A 16,033-nucleotide genomic window follows, 5' to 3' on the forward strand; every position below is an offset into this window, starting at 1 on the left:
CATTCTAATTGCAACTTCACTAATCTAATCGAACTATAACAAGATAGTTCCATTGGATAAATAAATAAATTTATTTCTTTTTCAATGAAGATGGAAACTAATAATGCTTGCATTATTAACAATACTAATAAGAAATTTCTAAGAAGGAAAATAATTATAATTTGTGGGTTTAAACGACTGTGTTAACGTTAAAAAATTAAGATTATTTTGCAGTGAAAGTAATAAAAATTATATATTTTTAATACAGTTTGAAATTAATTATTTTAAAAAGAAAGCAAACTTTTGGAGGGGCAAAATGAAACTTTCACTTTATAGATAAATAGTGGAGGAATCAAACGAATGAGGAGCATCGCGATCCCTTGCGCCGCCCTCTTATCCTGCTCCAGCGTCGCCGACGAGCGCCCTCCTCTCCACTATTTATCGAGTCCTTTTCTTGGTCCATGGTCTTTGTGCACGCTGTGGGTCTTCGTTGGTGGGCTGCAGAAGATCTCGGCGACCGAAAGCGGCTCCGAAGGTTCACCACACCTACCCGAGTGTCGATTCCCTTCTCCTAGCTTAGAAAAGTCGACGCCTTGGCACGCCAACCACTACTCTTCAACGATCGAGCCACTCCTCCATCGCAGACCCCTTCGTCCTCATCCTTCAATTTCCATCCAACCACGGTGAGTTCTTGGGAAAATTGGCTGGTCTGTTGCCGTTTTTGCGCCGCTTTTTGGAAAATTTGACGTATTTTGTGAGGAAAAGGAGTTCTTTTGGGGGTGCAAGAGAAGCTTGTTTTGTTTCTTGATTCGATGCTGTTTCTTCAGCTGAGTTGTTGCGGTGGTTAAGGTTGATGCTTGCTTTGTTGGTTTTAGCTGAATCGGTAGTTGGATCTTTGGTGGATTTCGGCGAGCATGACCAAATTTGAGATTCTGGTCCAGAGGTTCAGCTTTGTCGAGTGGTTGATCGTTTCGACGTTTTAATAATAGCCAAATATTCGATCGGATTCGATTTGATTGGTAGTAATCAAAAAGGCAAATCGAGTTATGCTCTGATTGTTTGATTGCTTTTTTGTATAAATATTTTGCTTTCTGTGACCAATTACATTCAGATAGGATCTTGGGTTAGGAGGAGAAAATGTCTGGAGGATCGCAGCAGAGCTTGAGGAAGTACTTGGGAGCCATCAAAGACACCACCACGGTCAGCTTGGCTAAAGTGAACAGTGACTACAAGGTTAGAACTTAAGAAGTGTTTGTTATTGCCATGACTTAGCCTTCGTCAGTTTTTAGGTTTGTTTTTCTGCTTATTCATTTATCTGGATTATCCCTTGAACAGGAATTGGATATTGCCATTGTGAGGGCTACAAACCATGTAGAGCGTCCTTCCAAGGAGAAGCACATACGAGGTGTGTGTGGCATGATCTTATTTATTTGTTGTTTTTCCAACTTATCTCAATGTTAATGAGATTCTTTGTTCATTAGTCATTTCCAAACTACTAGAAATAACGCATTAGAATTTCTTTATGCTTGTTCTTTATGATCAGAAAGCTCCTCGTCTTCTAACTTAGCTGTCTTTCACTACTTTGTGATGAGTGGTTTAATGCTAGCTTGTTTTCTTCCACTCATGTCATGTATTATATGTATGCAATTAACTCGGATTAGAGTTCTTGTGACATGATATATTTTTTTCATCAATAATAACTTTTATGTAATTTATGTTTTCTGAGATGCCTTTGTATATTTCCCCCTAGTCTTGTGCTTGTTTAATTCCTTATTTATTTTTCTTGCAGTTATCTTCAGTGCTATTTCAGCTGCCAGACCTCGGGCAGATGTGGCCTATTGCATTCATGCTCTTGCAAGACGTCTTGCCAAAACACAGAATTGGGCGGTATATACTTAAGCATGCTATGCAATAATCTGGCTTACAACACATTTAGTCAAGCAGAAATTTTCCAGTCGTGTTAATATTGTGAAACTAAGGCATCCCTTGCTGTTTAACTCTTTGACAACTGCATCTTGAGAGATGAGCTCAAGAATGTTTCTGATTTTGATTAGTAGTTACAGAAGATAAACTCGCTGAACTCTTGTTTTCATTATTGCATGAGTTCCTGGATGTTATGGATTATGGCTTTGCTATAAAGATAATAATGTATAAAATAGAACATGATCAAACAGCTGGTCATGATTTTTCTTTCCCTTTACCTTTATACATTTTGGACACTTTTTTGTTTGTAGAATTGCTCCCTCTTTTTTGAGAAACAAAGGTAATATCTTGAAATGTGAAAATGATTGATAACTTTGTGCAAAACTACTTTAATGCTAGTGCAGCATAGTTGTGTTTCTAATCATTGAGAAAAGATATTGGTTATTTTCAGGTGGCATTGAAAACTTTGCTTGTCATACATCGAGCATTGAGGGAAGTTGATCCCACATTTCGTGAAGAACTCATCAATTATGGGAGAAGCAGAAATCAGATGTTGAATATGTCCCACTTTAAAGATGATTCGAGTGCTTATGGTATTCGCTTTCTTAACTTGTCCCTAATGACTTGTATGAAGAAATGACCATTTACATGTATTTTCTTGTTTGATTGGGTTTCAGCTTGGGATTATTCTGCATGGGTGCGTACTTATGCTCTATATTTAGAAGAGAGGCTTGAGTGTTTCCGTATGCTCAAGTATGATGTTGAGTCAGATCCTCCGGTATGCAGATATTCTTACCTCTTGCCCCTGTGCTTCTGATTCTGTTTACTTTATACTAGTACTTTCGAGCATTCCTTTGTCTACAAAAGACAATGCATCCTTACAAATGATACCTCTTTGGGAAATGCCCTGTTCAATTTTCCTGAAAAAGCTATGCAATTTGTTGACTCATTCAATAAATTTGTAGTCGAAACACTATAGATGGTCCAATTTAAGTTTAATGCATAGACATGAGTTACTTAGACTGTTAGAGCGTCATAATGCAAAAAGATGTGTGAGGTCATTAGAAAGAATTAAAATGTACTAATAAGCATGAGTAATTAGGTGAAGCTCCAATATGGTAAAAAGAGGGAAAAGGTGGAAATGGTGTGGTCATGTTAAAAACGACTAATAAATTCTACAGGTAGAAGTTTTCAATCCATCAAAAAGCAGTAGAAGAAGATTATGAAAAGTTGAAAACCTTAGTTGAATTAATAAAAAATAACTCAACTGATTTGAATTTATTAGAGGGATAAAATCCACATGGCAGATCTCAAATAGTTGTGACAGGCACAACTTGGTGATCATAATGATCTAAAGCACCTTGGAAGATTAATTTCTAGCTCATGAATCTTCAACCATTTAATATTTTGTAAGTTCCCCTCCAAGATCATTTTGTGTCATCTTGATCTTGATAGAATTACATTTGGAGTAATCCACGACATTGTATTTTGCTAATTATAACAAAAACTATTTCATAGTTCTGACTTCTGAGTTAAGAAATCGAATCCATTCCTTATGAACAGTAAAGATGATTAAATACATGCATGAATTTCTTCTAGGTTATTCCCTGAGGATTTAGTGTATGGTTCCAGCTCTAAGACTTAAGTTTCAACATACAAATTATTTATTTAATCATGTAACTGGTATCAATTAATTAGTTTTGACTGAGTTATTTCTATGCTAACTCATTCTAGTGGTCTAAGTAAAAATGATTGTCAACTACAGAGAACTAAGGATCTGGGAACTGCAGAGTTGCTTGAGCAATTGCCATCACTGCAACAACTGTTACATCGCCTACTTGGCTGTGAGGTAAGTTGGCAAGGTGTGTTTACTGATGATGTTCATAACTCGTTTCAAGAATGAGTAATATTGCAATCGCCTTTTGCAGCCACTAGGAGCATCTCGTCATAATATCATAATTCATCTTGCACTTACTATGGTGAGCAAAATTTCATCTGTCTATAGTGTAATGACATTTCCAAATAATTCTCATGATTCTTTTCTTTTTCAACTTTTCATGTCTAGGTTGCTTCAGAGAGTATTAAGATTTACATTTCAATTCAGTGATGGAATAATAAATATGGTTGACAAGGTATTGGAAATCCATAAGCTATTAGTTTATCGAGCCCATTTTGCTCTAAATCTCTTGCTAAACAGTTTCTTTTCAGTTCTTTGAGATGCAGCGACATGATGCAGTTAGGGCACTCGATATATACAGAAGAGCAGGTCAGCAGGTATTATAAATTGACCAAAAAGAAAGTTGTTTGAAGGTTATTATACCAAGTGATATTTCACTTTTAGATTAAGTCTACAATTCTCTCTATAATTTTGCCATTCCTTTCTAAGATCGGTCATGATTTGCAGGGTGAAAGACTCTCAGAATTTTATGAAATATGCAAAAGCATGGATGTCAGACGAGGAGAGAAATTTTTGAAAATTGAACAGGTACTAGTTTCATGATCGCTCCTCAGTCCTCATCCTCCTGCCTGTTATTGTGCGGAAGATTTCTTATTAATAAACTCCAGAACGACTGATTTTATTATAACAATAATGCAGCCCCCTGCATCATTTCTAACAACAATGGAGGAATATATCAGAGATGCTCCACGAGCTTCAACAGTTCGAAAGGATCAGGTTGAACTCTATTATGATGCTTTTCCATCAATATTAAATTGCTTATTATATTTTTTACATAAGAAGTTGTAATCTGAACCTGCTTAAAATTAAAATCAGAACATAAACTGAACGTCAACTGATATCTCTTTGTGGAACTAAGCAAAATGTTTGTTGTTGTATATCCATTGTTTAGATTGAAAATAGAACTTGAACAACTTGCCGAGCAGAGTGATCTTGTCCAACTTTGATTCATTTATAATCGTCCATATTAAAGCTGATACTTTTTTTTTGTTGATACTGGAATTTAGTTTCGTTTATCGCCTAGGCATTCATCTTTCCTTATTATAATCTTTCTATTTCATGTTCTCATATGATGATCTTTCTGTTTCTTGCCTCTGTGTTTTCTCAAATTACTAAATTGTGTGAGTTGACCTCAGGCAAGAAATGATAATGGCACAACCCCAGTAATATTAGCAATTGAGTACAAGAAGGACCCTGAACAGGAAGAAGCAGCAGCTCCCCCACCACCTCCCCCTCCACCACCAGAACCAGTTAAAATCGAAGTCCCTGCACAGCAGAAACCAGAAGAAACAGATTTACTGGTAATAATAAACTGATCCAAACTGCAATTGGTCCCTTTGATAATTACTGCTCTGACTTCACTTCAATTCATTCTTATCAGGGATTAAGAGATCCTGCTCCGGAAGTATTCGACCTGGATAATAAGAACGCCATGGCACTTGCCATTGTTCCAGTTGGTAATGTTTCTGAAAAAATGAGCAGTTCCATTACTAATATTTTGATTGTTTCAAGTGCATGCAGCAGCAGTTTATGTTCTCTTGACTTTCTTCACTTTTGGGTGCGAATTATCGCAGATAATGTTTCTAGCTCTGCTACCACTAGGGGCCTGAATCCAGATAATGGAGTTACTGGCTGGGAATTGGCACTCGTTACAACTCCCAGCTCAAATGAGACTGCTGTGGCTTCAAGCAAATTGGTAAGAGTTTCATGATCTACACTCCTTGAAGTAGTGTTTCATGATCTCACTAATCAGTTCATGATATCATTTTTAAGATTCAATTAGATTACCAAGTACCCAATGACGATTTGCATATTTAGAATCTCACAAATTAGAACAATGTTCTATGCTTGCCTGCAGGCCGGAGGGCTAGACAAGCTCACACTAGACAGCTTATACGACGACGCAGAGAGAAGAGCGAGCCAGAACGTCAGCTACAACCCATGGGAGATGGGTCCCATGATGCAACAACCAGTAGCTCACGACCCATTCTACGCATCGAACGCAATTGCCGCACCGCACTTGGTGCAGATGGCAGCCATGGCACAGCAACAGCAAGCTTTCTTGGTGCAGCAGCAGCAGCAGCAGCAGATGATGATGATGATGATGATGGGAGGGCAGCAGCAGCAGCTGCCTCGCCATCCAGCCATCAACCCTTTTGCCAATCCATATGGAGACGTTTCGAGTGTGCCTGTTCATCAACCTTCCAGTGGATACAACGGCCTCATCTAGATGAGATGAGATTATTTTATTTTTCCTTTTTTGAAATATCTTTTGTAATTTGATGATCATAAGATTCGCTGTCGATAGTGCTTGAATGCAATATTCAAGTGATGTTTTCGGGTGATTAAATCTTGATTTTATTTTTAGGAGTGAAGATCTATGCTGTATGTATCAACTTGAAGAATTTGATTGTTTGTTACAGTAGACTGTAATAATAAAGAATTATTTTTGTATTTATCTCTTTTTTGTGTGCGTGTTATTATTACAAAGAACCGATCAAAATGAACCGGCTCCGGCCACCGTGCCCGGCCCGACAGAAACCCATGCCAGGCCGGGCATGGCCCAACCAAGTACGGCCCAACTTTAAATTGTCAAGAGTTTTTTTTTTGTGATGTAATATTTCATTTTATAAATATTATTTTTTAGGGGAAAGAGTCAACGACTTGCGCGGGTAAAAAATAATAATAATATTTCTTATTTGTCAGGACAGGATTTGAAGCGTCTCCCGCTTGGCGCGGGAGGTTGCTCGAACTAGGAACGGACCGCACGCAGCAATTTCAGGAGGAAGGAGCCATGGCGGAGGTCGTCACCCTCGGCCTCAGCAGCGACCACAGGATGCCTATTATCGGTCTCGAGTGTCGCGGTTGGAGCCCCAATCCAGCCGAGGTCTCATCCTCTCCGCCGTCGCCTTCGGCGATCTCCACTTCGATTGCGCCGGCGTTACCACGTTGTGTAAAAGGGCGAATTCTGGATTCAGCAGCAGCAGCAGGGAGCCATGGCGGAGGTGGTCACCCTGAGGAACGGCCACAGCATGCCCGTCATCGGCGTCGGCGTGTCGTGGTTGGAGCCCCAATCCATCCGAGGCCTCATCCTCTCCGCGCTCAACATTGGCTATCGCCATTTCGATTGCGCCGGTACTACCACTACTACTAGTTTTTTGAAAAGGGGGTGAATTTTGATTTCAGCCGTCCACCCACCTTCCCAATCTTCATCGAAAATGGATGAATATAACCCTAATTCCACATTCTAAGAACCAAAGTCCTGATCTTGGCATGATTTTCACCCTCAAAATGCAGCTAATTACTACAATGAAGCTGAGGTTGGCGAAGCACTCGCAGAGGCTTTTCTCACAGGACTCGTCAAAAGAGAAGAAGTTTTCATCACCACCAAGGTCTTCATTAACGAACCATGGATGTGAATCTTCATACCCAATCACATGATTCCCTTTATTCTGTCCTCCACTAATCTCCATGTACGTTGAAACAGCTATGGAATTCAGATCACGGACATGTGCTTGATGCCTGCAAGGACAGCTTGAAGAAACTCAATCTACAGTATCTTGATCTTTACCTTGTTCACTTTCCAGTAGCTACAAGGCATACTGGTACACAATACTTTCTTTGCTCCGGCATGCTTGAAGCTCACTGACACCATTTTGAGCATCAATTCATGCATGTAGGGATTGGAACATCAGCTAGTGCTCTTGGAGATGATGGTGTTCTAGACATAGATACAACCATCTCCCTCGAGACCACTTGGCATGCGATGGAAGAACTTGTTAACTTAGGGCTCGTCCGGAGCATTGGGATCAGGTGAACTCACATAGGATTTGATCTGAAATTCATTCTTATGAATCTCAGCTCCTGTGGTTTACTTGTCTATGCTGATCAACTGAAAGCCTACTTGTTCAGCAACTACGACATATTTCTCACTAGAGACTGCTTGGCATACTCCAAAATCAAGCCTTCAGTGATCCAAATAGAGATTCACCCCTATTTTCAACGGGAATCTCTCATCAACTTTTGCCAGAAGCATGGAATCTGTGTAACTGCTCATACACCTCTCAGTGGTGGTACTGCTAACACCCAACGTTTTGGCACCATGTCCTGCCTTGACGATCCGGTCATAAAGGTACTGAAACCAAGAATTTGTAACAAAGGTGAAGCACCTGTCCAATGTGGAAATCAGTGTGCAGTTGAATACTTATTTGCTTTGAGCTTTAGGATTCTGACAACTATGAATCCTTCTCAGGACTAGATAGCCTGATAATTCTGTCTTTGGATGTATCAGTCCTTGGCTGAGAAATACAACAAGACAGCTTCTCAGCTTATTCTCAGGTGGGGGATCCAGAGGAACACTGTTGTTATACCAAAGACTTCGAAGATTGAAAGGCTGCATGAGAATTTCAAGGTCTTTGATTTCACAATACATGAGGAAGACATGGAAAAGATGAAAGATATCGATCGGAACTACAGAACTAATCAGCCAGCCAAACTTTGGGGGATTGATCTCTATGCTTGAACTCATCTATCAAGAGTTCTCACTACACTACTAGAATAGATAGTTTTTACCTATCTATGATTCTGCTTCTTGTTTTTTTTTTTCTGAAAAAATGATACGAGTATATGAGGGAGCAAACTAGTTGACTAAGCAATACAATAACTTATGATTCTGCTTGAAATTGGGTTCTTGTTTGTGATGAAGATCTATTTTCGCATAGCACTTGATACAATAACTTATGATTCTGCTTGAAATTGGGTTGCTGTTTGTGATGAAGATCTATTTTCACATAGCACTTGATGTCTTCTTGATATTGGTCTATATTGGTCTAAGTCATCTTAAATACAATGCTTATCTATCTTGAGCATGATTTTATTCTCTTCGGGCACATCAGAATGTCGAAGGACCCTTGTTTGTGGAATCGAATCTCGTTTAGACACTAATCATGAAGTGTTAACAGATTAGATATTTTCATCGATGTGATGATAAGCAAGATTCTAACACTGCACTGATGCATAGATTTGTGGCTTGCAAATTGAAGTAACAACTTGGTTGAAGGTTTTCTTGCAAAGTATAAACAACCTTATTAAGCTCATTTTGATGCACAAACTGTAATAACCTATTTCACTCCAGCTGAAAAATCATTTAAATGAACAAGATAATGGGAAAAGATTAAATATGGTAGGAATATATTACCTTGACACACCAATCTACATAATTGCATATGTACAATTCTATCACTTCCTTTTTGGAAAAATCATGAGTAATAAAAAAAAATAGAGAGTGTTACAAGAACAAAGGGCTGTAAAATGAAGAGAGAAAGAAAAAGAAGAGAAGAAGAAGAAGAAGCTTGAATTTGATCACTCTATTAGATAAAAACCTGGCAATTAACTAAAGAAAGCAGTATTACAAGAAGAACAAGAACTGCAAAATTATATATGATGATGATGAAGCTTCTCAGTTTGATCTCTCTCTGTAATTTCCCACAGCTTTATTGAACTGCAACTTGAATAGATTGTAGTATATTTGCAGTTCAAGAAAGCTGTGGAAGACCACAAAGAGGAACACTAGATACATCTAGCAAGAAAGAACCAGGAAGAAGAAGAAGAAGAAGTGGTGGGGGTTGTAGATTACGGAGGGAGCTATTTATAGAATTATCGAGGAGAAAAAAGTAAAAAATAAATGAATAAGGGCCCAATCCCGAGAAGAATATAAAGTTAATTTGTGGGGTTGAAAAATAATATTATCTTGTTTAAGATGATTTAATTAATAATTAGTGAGAATAATGTAGAGCCTGCGTTGTCTATCTTTTAGCTGCCACAAACTAAAGGGTTGGAGAAAATGGTTAGTTTAGGGTTGGCTGAGGTAGTGGCCAACTGATGGCTTCATAATTAATTTATCTAAATTGTCGTTTAATTCATAAAGGTGACAAAAGTTGCGACGAAGCATGTTTAATCCAGCCTCACCCTGTCGGCCGCATAATAATGAATATTGTAATATAATAATTAATTTTATAATTTTAATTTTTTTATTAGCACCAAGTATTTAATTTACTTCAGCAAAAGATGAAATCAATTATCCCAATGGCCCTACACAGTCGACTCTACACGATCAATTCCACAACCATCTATGAATAAGTAAATCAAAAAACTGCAATTGACTATGATGAGAGGGGGCAAGTATCTAACTTACGCTTATTAATTCTAAGAGTGATTGGTACAATCTCACGAAAATTATCTATCAGGCATCAACTCAAATCAAAAAGTATTCATGATGTATCCAACTTACTTCAGCACCAAGTATCTAACTATTTCAATAAAAGGTGGAATCCGCTACCCCAACGGTCTTACACGATTGGCCTCATACGGTCGGTCCCACGATCATCTGTAAAGAGATAAATCGAAAAGTTACAGTTGACCACAATAGGAGAGGGCATTGCGGCCAAGACAGGAGAGGACATTGCCTCGGATTTGTTGAGATTCAACCCTTGTTCACTTCAACAAGTCTGCTTCGTCGTAATTAACTCAACTATGTCCCAGAAACAAGTATATTTCTAACTTACACCTATTAATTCTAAAGATGATCAGTACGATCTCACGGAAATTATCCACTAATCATCAACTCAAATCGAAAAGTGTTCACCATGACTCATCCATACAACCCACTTTCTCAAACTAATTACTCAGGAGAAAATCATCTTACAACACGCCTAAGTTGAATCTCAAATCCGAGATGTCTAAGATCCGTAAGAAGGCTGCTATCATTGCATCATAGGCTGGGGACAACTTTATAACTTTAGTTAGTGAAGAAAAAATAAAATAAAAAATCAAATTTAATTTTGTAATGAAATATCTAAATTTTACCCCCAACAAGGAAACTATATCTCCAGACAAGCCGCCGGTTTTTTAGGTATTGGTGGTGGTGGGCCATCTAGGGGACAACACCACAACCAAAATGGCCTCTTCCATAACATGGAAGCTAATAAATAAATTATGGATGTTTGATTAATTAATTTCCACATTCATGCATTTGTTTGTTTAAAAAAATAAACAAATAAAAATCAACTATGGGTGTAAAAAGAATAGAAGGGGGTTGGAGTGGTTTAATTATTCAAATAATTTATTAATGTTTATTAGTAAATATGCATATCAATACTCAAAGTAGTAAATTTGGCTTTGGCATATCCATACTCATCCCGCGCAGCAAAAGAATCTCCTTCCAGTGCCTCTTGTTTCATTAGTCAAGTTCATCCCGGAAGATCGCGGAGGATGCACTCTCGCAAGTCTCTTAGCTGCGAAGAGTAAAAGTTAAAGATGTCAAATATATCATATTGTCTTTTTCGATGCACGATTTGTCTATGGTTGAATTGGTCGCCCTAGTTTCAAAAATACTGGTTTCAAATGCATCGAAATAGCTACCTACCTACTTCATAGAAGAGCTCATTGATGTTCTCTGCGGTTTTTGCTGAAGTTTCAATGAAGAACAATCCGTGTTCTTGAGCATACTGCAACCCTTCCTGAAACATTGTCAAAGTATCAAATTGCAAATGCTTGTTTCTGGTTAGGAATGAAATCTATATCGGAATGGAATGGAATAGAATGATTGACCTCCATTCTTATGTTTGATTTCACTAAAATGGAATGGAGCTCAAAGCATGGAATAAAGAAAACAAAGTGTCAAATTTCAAAGATGTGTCAACTCAAATAATGATAAAATTGGTCCACTGAGAGGAGAAAGGGAGAAGCAAAAGTAGGTTTCAGATAATTAAACATGAAACAACCCGTCGTCGATTTACCTCACTTTTCACCTTCCTTTTTGCCTCCAAGTCCACCTTGTTCGCCACCAGAGCCATTATCAGATATGGATTTCCTGGAATGAAACAGCTTTATTGAGTAATTGAAGTCCTATAACTTGGTAGATATAAATATGAAGTAGTATTGCACAACACTCAAATTGTTGGGTAAAGTCATGCCTTAAATAATCTTAAGATACCTTGTCTTTGAAGTTCTTGAACCCACTTTTGTGCCCTGATGAAGGAATCCTGAGGAAGGCAAAATAAATATAAGTTAGCAGAAAAGAGTGTTGCTCTCCTGAAGTATTGATAATACTTAGTAAACCGAAGATATATAGAAACTTGCAAACTGACAATTGAAACACAAACCAATATGAGCATGAACAAGATTACAGAAACAAATAATCTTAAACTGTAACATTGGTTTTTCAACCATAAATACACAGGTTACTTGCAAGAGGCCTCATACTATTACACATTAAGCACCCAGTTATTCTCCTTTTTCTGCCTTCTTGTAATCCTTGTTTCAAGCTTACTCCAACTTGACCAAAATCAGTATGAACCTGAGTCTTTTCTCATATCTGAAGCTTTTGGGTGAATTCTTAAGCATAAAATATTTTATTATGAGAAATCCATCTTTCCTCAGATGTATAATGGATAGAGAAATGACAATAATGAGACTATCATACAAATCCTTTTCTCCTAAACATGGTTCAATAGATCTCTTAGAGGTTCTATTTCGATGAATTGGTTATTTGTTACCATGCTTGAGATATCATAGACCACGATAGCTGCAGCTGCACCACGATAATACATTGGAGCTAAACTATGATATCTTTCCTGTCCAGCCGTGTCCCATATATCAAATTTCACAGTTGCCTCGTTCAGTGAGATAACTTGAGAGAAGAATGCAGCTCCAATTGTCGACTCCTGCAAAAAGAACTCTCAATTTGTTATGCACAATTCGAAAATTACCCGAGCAATCAACAAAAAAAATAGTGAAAAGTGGTAGACCTGGCAGTCGAAATATTGGCCTTTGATGAACCTTAGCACTATGCTTGTCTTTCCTGTTCCCACATCTCCAAGAAGCACCTGTGAGAGAAAGTCCATGAGCAATTATAGTGTGTGAAAAATCTAGACAATGGCAATTTCGATCCTTTTTCTAGATCTTAGGAAGTGAAAATGTTGGAGCAAGTGCCTAATTGTCAAAAAGTTAGTATTTTATACATGAGTAGTCCTCTTCTATTCTCTTCTCTTCCCCCCACCATATCCTAAACAGATTATTCAGATCCCAGGGTTTTTTTTTCCCTTACGCTCATTCCTGGAAGAAAAAGTATTACCCTTTTTTGTTAATATTTTACCCCGATCATGATTCAAATACCTATTTTAGCTACTAAAATCTACCGAGATGCAACAAATGGATCCTCTTGTTGATTGAACATAGGAACCACAAGATCAAGTAAAGCGGACACAAGCGCAAAGGGAAGACATACCCACCAGCTTGGCTTGGATGTTGTTATTGCTTCCCGTCCTGGCCATGGCAGAACTCCGACGCAGAACGCAAGACGAAGCTTTTAGGGATCAGCAAAAGGAAGACGAAGAGATTACAAGTAACAAGCAGTGCAGAGGAGGGAAGGAATGGTAGGTGCGACTTCGCTTTTGAAATTTGAACGTTCGTTCGATGCGTGGATCCCTTTTTGCTTCGAGCCTTTTTACATTCTTACACTTCAAGTTTCTGTTGTTACAATATACACCTCAAAGTTTTGTAAATATCAATTAGATCTTGATCAAGAACAAGAAATGAGGGTTCAGACGACATAGTTGAGAAATCTAAGAGGCAAATTATATTTTCCTAAGTCTAAAGGGTTTTTATGGAAAATATATTTGACTTTTGATTAATTAATAAAAATCCCTCCTCGTCACGGCATTTGTTAAGATGACGGGCTGATGTGCACATAGCGTCGAACACCTCCGCCGCATCCTCTCGTCTCCGCCGCCCTGGTAACCCCGAGGCGGTGGGGGTGGAGGCGGAGATGGAGACGGGGTCCGAGATAGAGCGGTTGCCCGTGGACCTGCTCGCCCACATCTTCTCGCTCGCCCTCTCCTTCAAGGATTTGGCTCAGTAAGCGTCTCAATTTAATCCTTTTTTTTCCTTTTTCGTTGTTGAATCGAGTCGCTGGGTTTCATTGAGTGCGTTTGGACTTGCAAGGGCGAGCGGAGTTTGTCGGAAGTGGCGGCGAGGGGTGGCGGAGTCGCTTGCGAGGAAGGAGCGGCTCAGCTTCGCTGGCTGGAAGGTGGATGACGAGTCCGCCTCCAGGATCGTGCGGGCTGCCTACAATATCACGGAGCTGGATATGTACCTTCTCCTTCTTCTTCTTCCCTTTTGTCACTCAATTTGGATTCCTTTCCCTCTTTTATTGTGCTAAAGAACGCTGGTTTCGGTCGCAAACTGATTCGTACGAGGAGGTGGAAGAGATAAAATAGTTATTTTTCTTATAATGGAAAGTTTTATGCATTCCATTTTATCTTTTTTATTCGATCACAGAACTGGAAAAGCATCTCCTTCTTTCCCTTTGTTTCTTTGTTTGGATTCCACCCCCCCCCCCCCCCCCCCCCCCCCCCCCCCGTTTGTATTATGCTTTAAAACGCTGATTTGGGTTGCAAATTCGTTAGTAATGAGGTTGAAGAGATCAAATAGTTAATTGTGATTGTAATATGAAGAACAACTCTTTTTCTGGGAAATTTGAAAACTTTTGTCCTTTTCAATTTGTTAACTTTTTAATTTGATAAAAATTGCTTTTTTTTGTTGCAGTTCCAGGAGCTGCTGGGGATGCCAGATAACTGACGAAGGGCTGTATAAGATTTCACAAACAAAATGCGTTGCTAATCTATTATCCATGTCAATGTGGGGCATGGCCGGAATCACCGATAAAGGAGTAATTCAATTGGTTGGTACTTCTCCCCTATGCTTATTCCATTAAGCTGTGGACTAGTTTCAGTTTAAATATGCTGAATTGGTGGATTGAAAGATTGTAAATGACCACTAGTTCTTTCTTATGCTACAGTTAGACTTAGGAAAATGTTTGAGTTGGGCAAGTAGATCGATTTTAAGCAATTCTGAATTGTATATTTCCTCATCCTTCTAGCTGATCAATTGCTATCTACCATGGCCTTTTTCAGACTTGTTCTTTTTTCCCTTTGCTGCTGTTCACTTACATTTGATTGTATTCAGGTGACAAGAGCTAATTCCTTGCAGCACCTGAATGTTGGGGGTACATTTATTACAAATGAATCTTTGTATGCTGTTGCCAATAGTTGTCCACATATCAAGGTATTCTCTTAAATGCATTATTTGCTACTTGACGATTTCCGATTTCCACATTTCTTTAAAATACAGTCGCAGACTTGTACACCACTTTAAGATGATTCAGATTTCCAAACCCACTTTATTCCATGATTGTGTTGAGATCTACCACTGATAGTTGTACACTTTGTATCTCATGTCTCACTGAATTTGAGATATTTTCGCTTGCTATGGATGGATTATATAGTTCATTCTAATTGATTTGCTTTGGCGAGTTCTACATGACTAGATGTAAAAGTAGTTCATTTTGAAAATGCCCTCTTGCATGGCTCTCATTACTTGAAATACAAAATTTCAGCACATGGATCACTTTGCACAACTAATATGATGAACTGGTGGTTCTTGTACAAAAGTTTCAGTTTGCTTTCGAGTATTTCAGCAACATGGAAACCTTGTATTTATTCATCTGGTGTGTCACCCACACCTACACTTGATAATGATGATGACAGACAATGATTTTCCTCCTGATAACCTTTGGAACTTATATTTTCAGACCATTGTTCTATGGAGCTGCCGCCATGTCACAGAGCAGGGCCTCACCGTGCTCGTGAAGAAGTGTCGCAAACTCGAATCGATCAATGTTTGGGGTATGAGGGTGCCTGTAGATTGCTTTGTGAGCTTGCTTGCCATCAGCCCTGCTTTGAAGCTAAAACCTGTTACCCAGCAACTTGGCGTTGTAAGGATTTGGCCAGTGGCACAAGCAAATTGATTGGGGTTGCACTATTTGTTTCTTCTCCAGTGTGTATAAATAAGTAATGATTTTTTTCTTTTCATAAATAAATTGCCTTAATTGTGTATATACAAAGAAATTTAATGATATTAATTGGAATAGATGTTCATTGTTGTGCTTGTAAATACTCTTGTTTTACTGTTTGGATCCAAGGATTCGTGAACTGATGCAAATCAGTATGAAACTAGCTTGTGGTATATCTATCGAACTTTTTTTAAATTATTTAAATATTTGTTATGTTTTTGAAAAATAAATGTTGTGATAAATATGTTAAATTTTTTAAAATA

The 16,033-nt window shown here is 38.3% G+C and overlaps 4 protein-coding genes across 4 annotated transcripts; 3 read left to right on the top strand and 1 right to left on the bottom strand.

The window, feature by feature from the left end:
• Positions 1–725: 725 nt before the first annotated feature.
• On the top strand, positions 726–6,322 carry LOC141815319 (putative clathrin assembly protein At5g35200). The gene is given in 17 exon segments (XM_074703258.1): positions 726–998; positions 1,095–1,212; positions 1,315–1,384; positions 1,769–1,866; positions 2,354–2,495; positions 2,580–2,680; positions 3,668–3,751; positions 3,831–3,881; positions 3,968–4,003; positions 4,005–4,034; positions 4,111–4,176; positions 4,307–4,387; positions 4,499–4,576; positions 4,996–5,160; positions 5,241–5,316; positions 5,434–5,555; positions 5,718–6,322. Coding segments are annotated over 16 exon segments (1,668 nt in total). The 5' UTR covers positions 726–998; positions 1,095–1,116; the 3' UTR covers positions 6,090–6,322.
• Positions 6,323–6,855: 533 nt separating this feature from the next.
• Positions 6,856–8,381, top strand: LOC141819666 (NADP-dependent D-sorbitol-6-phosphate dehydrogenase-like). The gene is made up of 6 exons (XM_074706918.1): positions 6,856–6,994; positions 7,157–7,251; positions 7,347–7,464; positions 7,540–7,672; positions 7,772–7,991; positions 8,151–8,381. Exons 1-6 carry the CDS (start codon positions 6,856–6,858, stop codon positions 8,379–8,381), a joined length of 936 nt encoding a protein of 311 aa, XP_074563019.1.
• Positions 8,382–10,957: 2,576 nt separating this feature from the next.
• Positions 10,958–13,225, bottom strand: LOC141819675 (ras-related protein RHN1-like). The gene is made up of 7 exons (XM_074706930.1): positions 13,150–13,225; positions 12,667–12,744; positions 12,415–12,582; positions 11,853–11,901; positions 11,656–11,729; positions 11,283–11,376; positions 10,958–11,151 (listed from the first exon to the last, which is right to left on the bottom strand). The coding sequence occupies exons 1-7, from the start codon at positions 13,189–13,191 to the stop codon at positions 11,051–11,053; spliced, it is 606 nt and encodes a 201-aa protein (XP_074563031.1). The 5' UTR covers positions 13,192–13,225; the 3' UTR covers positions 10,958–11,050.
• Positions 13,226–13,598: 373 nt separating this feature from the next.
• Positions 13,599–15,855, top strand: LOC141822021 (F-box protein At5g67140-like). The gene is made up of 5 exons (XM_074709430.1): positions 13,599–13,774; positions 13,862–14,008; positions 14,465–14,600; positions 14,885–14,983; positions 15,510–15,855. Exons 1-5 carry the CDS (start codon positions 13,686–13,688, stop codon positions 15,723–15,725), a joined length of 687 nt encoding a protein of 228 aa, XP_074565531.1. The 5' UTR covers positions 13,599–13,685; the 3' UTR covers positions 15,726–15,855.
• The last annotated feature ends 178 nt before the right edge of the window (positions 15,856–16,033 follow it).

This window comes from Curcuma longa, chromosome 2 (assembly GCF_044706935.1).
Source record: "Curcuma longa cultivar G26 ecotype Majalengka, Jawa Barat chromosome 2, ITB_CL_G26_1.1, whole genome shotgun sequence".
In the NCBI taxonomy this organism is placed as follows: Eukaryota; Viridiplantae; Streptophyta; class Magnoliopsida; order Zingiberales; family Zingiberaceae; genus Curcuma; species Curcuma longa.

Coding starts and splice junctions, on each gene's coding strand:
- LOC141819675 (XM_074706930.1), bottom strand. CDS start 13,191: ATGGCCAGGACGGGAAGCAATAACAACATCCAAGCCAAGCTG. Junction 11,902..12,414: donor TCTATGATATCTCAAGCATG/GTAACAAATAAC, acceptor TGCCTTCCTCAG/GATTCCTTCATCAGGGCACA. Junction 11,730..11,852: donor TCAAGAACTTCAAAGACAAG/GTATCTTAAGAT, acceptor GTTTCATTCCAG/GAAATCCATATCTGATAATG.
- LOC141819666 (XM_074706918.1), top strand. CDS start 6,856: ATGGCGGAGGTGGTCACCCTGAGGAACGGCCACAGCATGCCCGTCATC. Junction 7,252..7,346: donor AAGTTTTCATCACCACCAAG/GTCTTCATTAAC, acceptor ACGTTGAAACAG/CTATGGAATTCAGATCACGG. Junction 7,992..8,150: donor TTGACGATCCGGTCATAAAG/GTACTGAAACCA, acceptor TGGATGTATCAG/TCCTTGGCTGAGAAATACAA.
- LOC141822021 (XM_074709430.1), top strand. CDS start 13,686: ATGGAGACGGGGTCCGAGATAGAGCGGTTGCCCGTGGACCTGCTCGCC. Junction 13,775..13,861: donor TCCTTCAAGGATTTGGCTCA/GTAAGCGTCTCA, acceptor TGGACTTGCAAG/GGCGAGCGGAGTTTGTCGGA. Junction 14,984..15,509: donor ATAGTTGTCCACATATCAAG/GTATTCTCTTAA, acceptor TTATATTTTCAG/ACCATTGTTCTATGGAGCTG.